Source organism: Fukomys damarensis, unplaced genomic scaffold, assembly GCF_012274545.1.
Source record: "Fukomys damarensis isolate Sample0158 unplaced genomic scaffold, DMR_v1.0_HiC HiC_scaffold_22, whole genome shotgun sequence".
Taxonomy (NCBI): domain Eukaryota; kingdom Metazoa; phylum Chordata; class Mammalia; order Rodentia; family Bathyergidae; genus Fukomys; species Fukomys damarensis.
In genome coordinates, this window is record NW_022900934.1 from 12,841,297 (window position 1) to 12,852,171 (window position 10,875).

A 10,875-nucleotide genomic window follows, 5' to 3' on the forward strand; every position below is an offset into this window, starting at 1 on the left:
CCCCCCCCACAAAAGAAAAGAGATCAGTGCTGACACAGGCAGAAACACCAATGGGTACTGAGGGCATTGTGCTAAGGGGAATAATGTACTAAAGGCACAGAAAGACAGATTCCTCTAACCTCTGCTCTTTGTGGTGTTTTTGAGACAGTTTCCCATGTGGTTCAGGCTGGCCTTGAACTCTGTGTAGCCTTGGCTGGCCTCAAACTTGCTGAGATCCTCCTGCCTCACCCTCCCAAGTACTAGGATTACAGGTGTGCACCACCACACCCAGCTCCCCCTTAACTAGAGAATCTAAAGTCATGACATACACAGAAGCAGAAAGAACGGTGGTTGCTAGAGAGCAGAGGGGTCGGGGAGTTGCTAGTTAACAGGTGTAAAGTTCCAGTTATGCAATGAGTAGGCTCCAGAGATCTGCTGAACCACGCTGCACTTAGAGTAACAGCCCTGCGCTCTGCACTTAGAATTGTGTTCAGAGAGTTGACCTCCTGTTTTCTCTTTAACCACATTAAATTTCCTAAAGGAATAATTTTCATGACACGTGAAAACACATGAAACAAGAACGGGCTCATCGGGGTAAAGCTCTCCAGAGGCACAGACACGACTGTGCACTTCTGTGCCTCAGTCCTTCGGCTGCACTCACAGGAAGGCGTCCTGATGCATGCTCGGAACTACCGTTACCTACCACATATGGTCTCTCGCTGGTAATTTTGTTTGGGGGGAATAAAAAGATGGACCACACCCCCGCCAAATGCAAAGGACGTGCGCTAGCTGGGGGTGCATTGCTCAATCCGTGACGGGTACAGCGCCTGCGTCTGGAAGCTCCGCGCCCAGCAGCCGAGTTATGGGTGAAAAACTGTGTGCCTCTTCCCGTGATGGGTTTTTGGGTGCCAGGCTTTAGTGAGTGCTGGACTCTCCAGGCCGTCTGAAGACAGGAGAGCTCATCAGCCCACTGGCTGGGTGCAGAGTCTGAGCATCTAGCAGTGTCAGGCCCAAGACACCTCGCTAGTAGGCGGTGAAGATGGGCTTGAACCCGGATGGTCCGACTCTGGGCCCATCGGGATATCTCTGCTCCTGGAAGGATGCGAAACTCTTGGTAAACGAACTTCTGGGGAAGCCCAGGGTCGAGGGATCAGCACTGCGATTTGCAAAGGAAATTCGAGAACTCTGCTGCCTGGAAGCCGGTGGCTCAGGAAAGCAGGCCCTTTGTGTAGGCTGAAGAGAGCAGCTCAAGCAGAGGCCGCCACCCCCCACACACCTCGCACCAGGGCTGGGCAGCTGGGGAGATGCCCTGTGGGATTTGAGTGAATTCGTCTCAGCTGGGTACAAACAAGACAGAAACTCAAGGCTTCTGCGGGCAAGCAGGACCCCTGGGCGGCACCAGCAGGGCCCTGCCGCGGCTCACCTGTGCCTTCCTGTCCTTCTGGTCACTTTCCCAGCAGCCACAGCGATCCCGAGGGAGCCAGAACCCCTGAACAGGAGAAAGCACCACGGGGACAGGACCCACCCTGCCCAGGCACCAAGCTAAGTGGGACATCAGCTGTCTCTTTAGCAAATAAAAGAGGAGACCACGGAGCTCGGCCCAGAGCGCTGAGCCTTCAGGGGTGTCACCCGGTGCCCCAGTCACATGCCCTGCCTGCCCTTTGTGGACGCAGCCATGGCCAGGTGACAGCTTGGGGACCACAGGCTAGCAATCCTATAGAACATGGCTGGCGACTGGGGACACCTCCAGGAAGGCTCCACAGCAGGTGTCACCTCAGCCACCCTGGCCTTCTCCAGCTGTCACTTCCACGTCCCAGCAGGAGCAGGGTCCCAGGCCCTGGCCTCACAGCGCCCCCGCGTAGGTGTGCCAGAAGTGTGCAGGCAAGGGCTACTCCTGCTCACCCCGGGTCCTGCCCTGGGTGAGGGTGCTGGGCTGGCCCCAGCAGGGAGTGGACAGCCCTCCCCCAGGGCGATAGTGACCAGCTGCCTTCCCACCTGCTCACCTGACTGAATCTCGAAGACCTCTCCCGTGGCCCACCAGACGCTCCAAACCTGGCTCATCCAGATCTGAACTCTGCACACACACACACACACACACACACACACACACACACACACCCCTGCCTCAACCTTGCCTTTTCTCTTTCTCCTGGACCCCTGATTCTATACGCTTCCCCCAACCACCTGAACAGAAGCCAACAGGGACAGGGAGCCTCCTGTCCATCTTACACCCTCCTCAATCCAGTCAGGGACCTGGTCTGTCTCTCCCAAACAAGGCCACAGCGTCCCCACCACCACGGCCCAGACCCTGGTCCTTCACTCTGTCCCCTGAGAAGTGGCCAGAGGGACGCTGGTTCTCTTGGCCTCCCCAGAGTCCCCACCTGCAGTGTCCACATGGAGGAAGGAAGGAGGGGCGTGCTGATGTCCCTGCAGAGAGGAGGGGAGTCTGCGCAGACCAGTAAGGATGAGCAGCTCTCGGGCATGCAGCAAACCTGCCAAGCTCAAGGCCATCAAAATTCCTGGTTTAACCTTCTCAAAAGCCAGCTGTGCGGAGCACAGTGATGGGAGCTTAACAGCTATCAGCGCTTGAAACTCTCGGCCCGACTGAGAGGCAGGTGCCGAAATCCGGCGTAGGACTGAGGCTGTCACAGAGCCTGTGCGAGCCCGAGCATTCCTTCGCAGGTCTCACCCACCTCCTCTGGAGGTGACCGGACCCAAATTCGGTGCTGATCGCTTTATATCCGCGGCAGGTATCTCAGATATTGTGTGTTCTTAGACTTTTATATAAGTGATGTTCTGCCCAGTCTGTGGCTCACCTAATGTGATATAAGACTTCTCCGTGTTGTGACATTTAACCGTCGTCACATGAAGCCATGTGTGGCCCGTGTTGATCTGTGTGGCTCCGAGTTTGTTCTTTTTCTGCTGCTGTACACGCCCATCCTTATGTCTTGTCCTGGGAATGGAGAGTCCTGAAACCATGATTCAAAATGTGTACTAACCATCTGCCTGCTAACAGTTTTCTAGCTCTAGAACCCAGAGAGAAAGTGGCTTGGTTGTGAGGAGCAACAGTCCTCTTCCCACCCATGTCACTGGCCTTAAGCAGTGAGCTTCAGCCGGTGGTTACCTTTGTCACTTTAAAAAACCCCGTGTCTAGCTGGGTGTGGTGGCACACGCCTATAATCCCAGCACTGGGGAGGCTGAGGCAGGAGGACCGTTGAGTTCGTGGCCATCCTGGGCTACATAGTGAGTTCAAGACAATCTGAACTATATAGCTGTCTCAAAAAGAAAAAAACCTAATACTTTTAGATCATGCCTATGACTGTAGCACCAATTCTTGTGATTTATATAATATATTCTGTGTAATAGATTCATCAATGCCCCCTCCTGAAACATTTTCTTACCCATTTTTAAGATCATTCCATTAAAAACGATCGAAGGAAAAGTATGTAAAGTACTGAGTGATATCCTGCCCTTTCCCAGTCCTCAGTCAGCACTTGATAGCTTGGTGTTCAGAGCTTCGAGGTCAGGGTTTGGCTCCCCTTCCGCTGTGTCCACTGGCCTTTCCCTTACAGCGTGTCGTGGACAGCTTTCCACAGCAGGGCCCACCGACCTCCTGCACGGCATGGCGCGGCTGGTCCCTGCGCTGTGCCTCTGCTCTGTAAGCGGCACCCGAGTGGTTGCTCCCATTCCTGCAGACAGAAGACGCATGCACCCAAACTTCGTGCCTTGCATACATGAAGCCATCACAGCAGGAACACGTGTAGGACGCTTGGCTTCAGAATGGGAGCTGAAGCCCCCTTTTTATCTTTTTTTCTTTCTTTCTTTCTCCAGTCTCTCTCTTTGAAAGTGATACTCTGGGGCAGATGCTTTTTAGGAAACAGTACATTTCAAAAACTCAAAATTAATGGGGAATCAGCAGCTAAAGATTTACCAAGTTTTAAAAGGGCTTATGCACATCTCGGCCTCTTAGCTGAGCTTTTAAAGCCCTCCGTTTCGGGCTGTTTTCTTTTCCTCCAGCTCTTCTGGTTCCTCAGTTTTCTGAAGATTACCGTGTGCCCTTTGTGTGTAGGTGCACACGCAGGCATGCTGCTCTTTGTATCACCTCTGCTTTATCTGCTGCTGTTGTCACCCTCTTTCTGAGACACCAGCCACCACCGTGGTCTTCTGTGGTCCTAGGACGCACGCCAAGCCCTCCCTGCCACAGACCCCTTGCATTTGCTGTTCCTCTGCCCAGAACCCCTCCTCGGGATCAGTGATTCTCGAGCCTGGCTTCACACTGGCACCCCTGGGGAGCGTTTACCAAGTGTCACCTGGGCTGCACCACAGGCCTACAGCACCTGCGCTTGGAGATGAGCCTGGCCTGGGGGTCAGTGAAGCCCCCAGGGGCTCTAGCAGCAGCTGGGCCTGAAGTCCAGGGGCACAGCCCTGCCTGCACCCAGTTCCTGCTCACCATTCAGGTCTTGGCGGCCACCTCCTCAGACAGGCATCCTGGCTGTCCCGGCTAAATTCCAGTTCCTCTAGGATGTCACATCTCCTTGTCTTGTTTCCCTCACTCATCACACCTTGTAACAATCCTGGTTCTGTATTCACACGCTGTCTGCTCCTGTCCCCAGCATAGGCACTTAGGGATACAGAGATGTACCCATCCCGCCGTGTGGTGCCCTCGGGGCCTTGAAAAGACTTCGGATCGAGGAACCAAGAATCAGGAGTCCTGGCTCCAACAGTTACCAGCTGTGTGACATTGGACTATGTACTAAACTTGTCTGTGCCCTGATTTCCTGTTTGAAAGATCAGGATTGTCATCATATCAACTTTCTATGATGATGTGAGCATTAAATGAACTAATACAAACAGTAGTTCTCAGTGCATCATCAGCACTCAAAGTTAGCTATTACTCTTTTAACGTCTCTCATGAAGGAATGACAAAGGGCTGTTCTTCCCAGTGCTCCCTAAGCTCTGCTCTGCTGAGCACCATGCCATTCTGTACATTTTACTCGCTGACGTACCGTCTGTCCGGCCCATGGAACTGTGGGCTCCACAGGACAGGGTTTTTGCTCGCTGCTATGACCCATTCGGTGCGTGACACACAGGGTCACTCAGTGTGGACATGGCTCCTTATCGCTCTCCTCTCTCCCCTCCAGGATTACCTCACAGATCTCATCACCAACGACAGCGTGAGCTTCTTCCGCACGTCCAAGAAGATGTACCCACACAGGCCAGTCCTGATGGTCATCAGCCACGCAGCCCCTCACGGCCCTGAGGACTCGGCCCCCCAATACTCACACCTCTTCCCCAACGCATCCCAGCACATGTAAGCCTCAGCCCTGCCTGGCAGAGCTGCTGGGTAGCTGGAAGGTGGGTGGGGCAGGCTTTTGGGATCGCGGTGACTGCTGTGCCTTCTCTAGGCCTCCCACCTAAGGGTCCCAGGGTCTGTGGCCCTGCTGGGATCCAAATGCGCCGGCCTGGGTACAGACCAGAGCAGGAGGCAGAGTTCTTAATAACTTGGGATTCGGGTCTTCCCACCACTGGCTGTGGCCAGAACTGCAACGTGAAGCTTCCTTTATGAGGCTGTGGGTTTTCTGTCCTACATTCGAGAACATTCTTTGGAGAAGGGGTCCTGAGCTCCACCAGCTGCTGACTGTGGAGGGCTCTGTGCTAAGCCGTATCAGGTGGCATCAGGTCCCTTTGTACTCACAGCAGCCCTTGGTGTATCAGTTACGCATTGCCACATAACAGTGTACTCAGTCGTTTAGCGGCATGAAGCAACAGTGTTTGCGGCCGGGGATTCAGCTCAGTGGTTCCCCCCACCTGCCTCAAAAGTGCAAGGTCCCAAGTTCAATCCCTGGTACAAAAAAAAAACAGTGTCTTGGGTGTCAGGGATCTGGGAGTCACTTTTCTGAGGTCCTGTCCTAGGGTCTCAAGTTCAGGCTGAATTGAGGTGGCAGCTGGGGCTGTTGTCACCTGAGCCTGGCCTGGGGCGTGCCCTCCTGGCTGGTTTGTGCGGTGTGGGCCCCTCCAGGACTGCGCGAGTGTCTAGACAGCACGGTAGTGGCATCCTGGTCCTGGGAGGACAATGAGGGAAAGAGAGGCCAAGGTGGAAGCGGCCATCTTTTATAATCTCAGAGCGACACCATCATACTGCCATATTCCATTGGTCACAGAGAACACTGTGGGGTCATTAAGGCCATCTGTAAGGCTGCCTATCACACGTGGCATTCTTATCTTGAAGATGAGAAAACTGAGGCCCAGGGAGGTGAGGTAACAGGTACCTGAGGTCACTCAGCTGCTAAGTGGCAGAGCTAGGGTTCCAATCCAGTTCCCACTGGTGTGTCCCATCTCTGCCCACCCCCTCCTCCATCCAGCTGGCTTGGTATATCTTTCTGGAAAGTACTCTGGCTTTTCATTACCACAAACCATCTCTCACTTAGCCGTGATACTCAGCAGTCCTTCCTGTGACATTCCAGGGCGACAAGGACAGGGCAATTTGGAATCTACCCGAACATTCAGGGTGTTTAATTTTCATTAAGATCAGAATACATTGCCCTCCTCACCCACCTCACTGTAATTACTTTCTGACAGCATCCGGAGTGTCTCTGAAAGGATAGTGCTGGGTGTTACCTTCTACCCCCCACTCCACCCCACCCCCGTCCTCCGGGGAGTTGACCGCAGGTGATCAACCGCTTTCTGGAGCCACAGCGCCACCTTCAGGCCCAGAACGGCAGTGTCTCCTCAGCACATTGGACCCCTGGCTCCTGCACATCTGCTCCCCTCCACCCCGGCCTCCCTTCCCACCCATGGCTTCCGTGGCCCAGGCCACCCATCCCAGAGACAAAAGGCAAAGAGGGGCACCGCAGCTCCTACAGAAGAGGGGTTGGCTCTGCCCCAGTGGCCCCAAGTTGTAGCATGAGATCATTTGACATTGCCTGCTCAATTGCCTCCTTGAAATGAAATTACAGACATTGAAAATGAGCAGTACCCACTGTTGCTTACTCAGAGAACCCTCTGCCTCATTGGGGCACATTTGGGAGGCTCTTTTGGTCTCTGGGGTATAATAGCATCAAAAAGCAAATTCTGCAGTTAGGACATTTCATGATGACGTTTCATTCAGTCAAGGGGGGCTGAGGAGGGGACAGGCCACACGTGTGCAGCACAGCGCTGGGTCTTCCTGTTGCACCCTTGGGTCAGATCTCTCTTGCCCCCAGCGAGACTGCCTTGTCCCTTGTCCCTTGTCCCAGCGGACAGATGCTGCTGCACCACCGCCTTACCCTGGCCCATTTGCCCATCCCCATCCCCGTGCACACACGCCCACACACACACACACACACACGGGTACAGACTCACAGACATGCGTGCAGACGCACCGCATACACACACCACATCCGCACAGACAGTGGCACACAGACACACAAAAATACCGAAAAGCACAGGCGTGCAAACACAGGGATGCACACAGACGTACAGACACAAAGACACAGGCTGAACAGACACGCACACAGGCAAGCACACAGAGCTTCCTTCCGGGCCTTCCAGTGGGCTCGGGGCCTCCTGGTTCCTCCCTGGGACTGTGTTACAGCCTGGGGTGCAGGGTGTCGGGCTGCTGTTCACAGCTCTCGGCTCGGCCTGAGGGCCAAATCACCCTCCTGCACTCGGCCCCTGGGAAAGAGAGGGGCTGTTCCCTCGAGCCTGTTGGGGGCGCCCAGACCTTCCCCGGGTGCCCTGGGAGAGGAGACGGTCTCACGATTGTTCGGCAGAGGGACTGTGTGGGAGCCCTGTCTGATCCAGGAGACCCGCTGTGTGGGCCCCAAGGCACAGCTCATCCTTCTGGCCTCAGAATCCTCACAAAGGGGTCTCTCGGAGGACAGGCTGCAAGTCACTGTGCTGTCCGGGCAGCCCTGGCCTCTTCTGGGGGAGTCGGGGATCACTGCCGAAAGTCACACCCTGGAGCCTCGGAAGGGCTCTGCTGACCCCACCCACAGCCCCGCTCCTGCTCCTCAGCGGGGAGGAGGCCTTGTTCCCGAGAATGTTCAACACACAGGTCAGGCCCTGAGCCGGCCTCCGGGGAGAGCAGCGCTCTCATAATCAAAGGGAGCGTGGGCCAGAGAGGATTTAGCGGCAGGAGGCTGCAGATCAGCAGAGAAGTCCAGAAGGAGTCTCCAGGCTGTGACTTCCTCCTGCTTCGCATAGCAACGGTCTCCATCAGGCTAGGGAAAGCTGCAGCGTCACTGTCTAGCGGGCACTAAGACCCGTCCCGCCTCCCTCAGCCTCTCAGCCCTCGATATCCAGAAGCGTCATTGGCAGCGTTGGCTGGGCAGGGCGAGATGTGAGGGGAACCTGGGCCTCGAGTGTCATCAGAACCACCGTGAGAGACGCCCCCTCCTCTGGGCATGAAGTACTGTGTCCCAGCACCGGTGTGATACACCTGTGAGCCCTGCATGTTGGTGGGGTTTTCGGTACCTCAGATCCCGGGTCCGCGTGAGCAGAGGCGACAGAAGGTACTCTTGCCTTGGCGTGAAGTGACGCCATACGGAGCCATACACAGTGCCAAGGCCAGGAGCTGAGATCACCTCTGTGTTTCCACAGCTTAATCCTCCCACGGGAGCCTCTCGGTCAGTTTGGCCCAAGCACCTGTGATGTGAGGGACCCCAGACTGGCCCTGGGAGCCAGGCGGGAGGCGTTGGTGCTAACTCGGGGGTGGTGGCCATCTTGGCTGCCACAGTTCAAGCCCGGTGCCTGCCTGTGGCCCGTCAGTTCCCTCCCCCCTCACCCAGGGAGAGTGAAAATAGTGCCAGCTCCTCAGACCACTGTATTACATGCAATGATAAAGGCTGAGCCCTTCAGACTGTGCCCAGCACATGGTCACTGCTCGTAAAGGTCACCGTGTATTTAACATTCTTCATCGTAGCTGCCACATGGCAGGAAGCCCAGGGTCCAGGATGTCTTCCTCACTCGGTGAGACCCTCGCTGGTCCCAGACTCCTCTGACCAGCTCTTTAGTACATGAGAGTTAAATAACTAGAAGAGTAATAATGTGACAGTTAAGAAACGTGACATGTCCATGATAGGAGCATCGGGATGCCATCCTCAGGATTTGGGCTGTATGTGCATAACTATAATGTTCTTGGTTTTTTTGGGGGGTGGGGTTTAAAACAGGGTCTCACTATGTAGTTGAGACTGACCTGGAACTCCCTATGTAGCCCAGGCTGGTCTTAAACTCACAGTGATCCTCCTGCCTCAGCCTCCCAAGTGCTGGGATTACAGGTGTGCGCCACCACGCCCGGCTGTACTTGGTTTTTAAATCCATTCCCTACCTTTTTAAACTAAAATCCATTGCGGAAGGACACTGTGTAGACCCCTCCCCCACAGTGACTGCCCCATGTCACTCCAGGAGCAGCTGAGGAACACACACAGCGGATCTCGGAAATTAGAAGCCCACTGGTCTGCTGAACTGGGCCCTCTGTGTTCTTTAAAAAGGGAGATGAGTAGCAGGGCATGGTAGCGCACGCCTGTAATCCCAGCACTCTGGAGGCTGAGGCAGGAGGATCGCTGTGAGTTCAAGACTAGCCCGTGCTACATAGTTCTAGAGCAGTCTCAACTACATAATGAGACCCTGTCTCAATAAAACAACAAAAAAACCCCAAAACAAATAAAAAGGGAGATGAGCGAACTCCAGAAAGTGTCACAGAAAGACTGGCACCAAGCTCAGGCTTTGGCCTGAGAGAGTAGGAAAGGGGCTGCTTTTCTCACTTGGTGGTTCACGGTCATTCGGTTCTAGCTCGCACTGAGAGGGTGCTTAGCAGAGCTCCGGACACACCAAAGTCCCTCGTCCCAAGTAGGGCAAGCCACCACCTATGATGGCCGCTCATCCGAGGCACATCTGGGGGCCTAGGCCACGCACCCAGGCCTGACCACTGTGTCTGCCACCAGCACACCGAGCTACAACTATGCACCCAACCTGGACAAGCACTGGATAATGCGCTACACCGGACCCATGAAGCCCATCCACATGGAGTTCACCAACGTGCTGCAGCGGAAGCGTCTGCAGACCCTCCTGTCGGTGGACGACTCCATGGAGATGGTAGGTGCCCCTCTTGGGCATGGCCTGGGCCCCAGCCACTTCCCTGCGCCTGCCTGGAAGCTGTCAGCTGGAGACAGGGAGAGGAAAGTGGCTTGGAATCCAGGCCCAACCCCCACCTTCGTGACACTTCTGTCCTTGACCTGTGCTACCCTGTGCGGCAGCCTCTCGGGGCTACCTTTTTCTTCTCCCATGTGCATTTTTAACTGCCTCACTGAGATCTACTTCATATCCCAGCAATTATGTCCGTTGCTGGGTGCATATCAAAGTCACTCAAGTGCCCATCTCGGTGCTTTAGTACCTTCCCAGAGTTGTGCAGCCACTTCCGAGGTAATTTTAGAACATTTTCATCACCCCACAAAGAAAGCCCCTCAACTTCACCACGACGCTCCAACCCCTCTTCTAATCACGCGCGCTCCGACCCCACCCCCCTGCAACCACTGGGCTCTGTCTCTGGATTTGGTGTTCTGCGCATTTCATGTGAATGGAGTCACAGAATATGTGACTTTTGCAGCTGGGACTTTTGTTTTTGCTTTGCTTTTGTTTTTTGTTGTTTGTTTGTTTCACTCAGCACAGTTTTCAAGGTTCATCCATGGTATAATGTGTGTTCAAATTCATTCTTTTTATTGCTGGATCAGAGTCCACTGTGTGGGTGTGTATTATACATTTTCTCCCTGGCTACTTAAATTCATTAAAATACCATCACATTGGGCTGGGGATCAGGCTCAGTGGTTCCTCTGCCTGCCTCACAAGCACAAGGACCCGAGTTTGATCCTTGGTACAAAAAAAAAAAAAAAAAAATCACCTATCACTCGTCCCCTCTCC

General features: G+C 54.5%; 1 protein-coding gene across 5 annotated transcripts in view; it reads left to right on the forward strand.

The window, feature by feature from the left end:
* Sulf2 (sulfatase 2) overlaps positions 1–10,875 on the forward strand; it is a 94,375-nt gene that overhangs the window by 65,959 nt on the left and 17,541 nt on the right. For all 5 annotated transcript variants that reach the window (XM_019207765.2, XM_019207766.1, XM_019207768.1 and 2 more), the window contains 2 exons: positions 5,121–5,290; positions 9,903–10,053. In XM_019207765.2, coding sequence (XP_019063310.1) covers positions 5,121–5,290; positions 9,903–10,053 — 321 coding nt within the window. The remainder of the gene's footprint in view (positions 1–5,120; positions 5,291–9,902; positions 10,054–10,875) is intronic.